Here is a 1,772-nt window from a genome sequence, read left to right on the forward strand (position 1 = left end):
GTTCCTTCAATTTTATCCCTGTGCTCCTCTTATTATTCCTCCTGTTGAGTTGCCTTCACTTCCGTTACCTCGGTGTTTTAATGTCATTTCTCTCGCAAGAGAGTTCTGCTCTTCCCGTAGCGCTTTGAGTCTGAGCTCTGCTTCCCTGAGTGGAGTGTCTGTTGGAAGTTTACGACATATCAAGTTAAATGTCTTTGAGTTTAGTTTTCGATGAAACAAATCATCGTCACGTGCATTTTCACTATTTATATAACTCATAGGGTAGATAATATTCACGCAACAAATTTAGTTGTTTGTTTTATTTTTAAGATAACTAATTTTACTTATTAGGTTTATACAATAGTGGAGTTCCTTATCTAAAAAGTGTCAATTGATAAATTTTTTCGTTTGAAAATTATATTGTTTAGATATATTTAACTTTTTTTTAATGTATATATACTATATGTTAAATTTCTTTGAATTATTCGTATCGTTAATTACGCTTTGATCTAGGTTGAGGAACGTTTGATTGAAGCAGATGAATTGTTTAGTGCTGATGAAGTATTTTGTACTGGAACTGCACTTGGTGTTGCTCCTGTAGGAAGTATTACCTACAAAAACAAAAGGTAATTTTAAATCCAATTTGAAATTTACGATCTAGTGTATCGAATAATTATCGTCCAAATTTAATCTAGACAGATATTATGGGAGTAGGTATAAAGGTAGGGTGGTATAGTGGGGGAGAGGGTCGGGTTGTAGGGGCGTGCGTGGATCTAGATGGAGTCGAGGGGTTCGTCCAAAAAAAAAATTATCGAAAAATTGTATTGTATAGTTAATTTCTCTAGTTTTGTTGTTCGTGTAGAGATAGACTTGAATTTTGTTTAACTTGTTTATATCTAATCTGATCCACTCATATTTGATCTGACCTGCTCATTTGCCAGTAATATTAGACAAAATTCAAATAATTCGCTATAGCAAATTGTATAAAACGAAGTGTATAAAACAAGAAAGAGAAAGACATTTGGGCAGAGAACTGTATAAAAACGAAGAATATAAAATGAATTGTATTATTATAAGTGTATAGAACGATTATATACAATTTGAATTTGTCAATTGATAAGTTTTGTTGTTAATTATTTGGCTAATTAGGATTAATGATGTAAATTTGCAGGATTAACTACAAGGTAAGCTCAGACTTAATAAGTGAGCAATTGAACTCAAGATTAGTAGCAATTCAAAAAGGTATTATTGAGGACAAGAGGGGTTGGATTATTGAGATTAAGTGAATTTTTGGTTTAATGATGTTACTTAATTTTTTCATTAGTTAAAGTTGTGCTGTATTTGTAGAGATTATAATATATGTTTGCAATGTATAATAAATTAATTAATGAGATTAAGAGAAACTATGTATTATTGTATTAATTAAAAGGGTATGATTAAGAGAAACTATATATTATTGTATTAATTAAAGGGCAACTTTCACATATAGCAAATAAAAAATTCGTATTTGTATGCTATAGCAAAGTTTGCATAATTGCGCTCCATAGCAAACGTAGAAACTGTATAATTCGCTATACATATACAGTTGAAGCAAATTGTATAAAACGAAGTGTATAAAACAAGAAAGAGAAAGACACTTGGGCAGAGAACTGTATAAAAACGAAGTGTATAAAACGAATTGTATTATTATAAGTGTATAGAACGATTATATACAATTTGAATTTGTATAAAATGAGAAAAAGAGAAAGACAAAAGAGACTTGACAAGGAATATACAATTGAATCGAATTGTAT

General features: G+C 30.1%; 1 protein-coding gene across 2 annotated transcripts in view; it reads left to right on the plus strand.

The window, feature by feature from the left end:
* The window catches only part of LOC107005297 (branched-chain-amino-acid aminotransferase 2, chloroplastic-like), a 15,988-nt gene extending 14,547 nt beyond the window's left edge, over positions 1-1,441 (plus strand). For both annotated transcript variants that reach the window (XM_015203851.2, XM_015203852.2), the window contains 2 exons: positions 493-605; positions 1,151-1,441. In XM_015203851.2, coding sequence (XP_015059337.1) covers positions 493-605; positions 1,151-1,265 — 228 coding nt within the window. In that variant the 3' untranslated portion in view covers positions 1,266-1,441. The remainder of the gene's footprint in view (positions 1-492; positions 606-1,150) is intronic.
* Positions 1,442-1,772: the final 331 nt, after the last annotated feature.

Source organism: Solanum pennellii, chromosome 12, assembly GCF_001406875.1.
Source record: "Solanum pennellii chromosome 12, SPENNV200".
NCBI lineage: Eukaryota > Viridiplantae > Streptophyta > Magnoliopsida > Solanales > Solanaceae > Solanum > Solanum pennellii.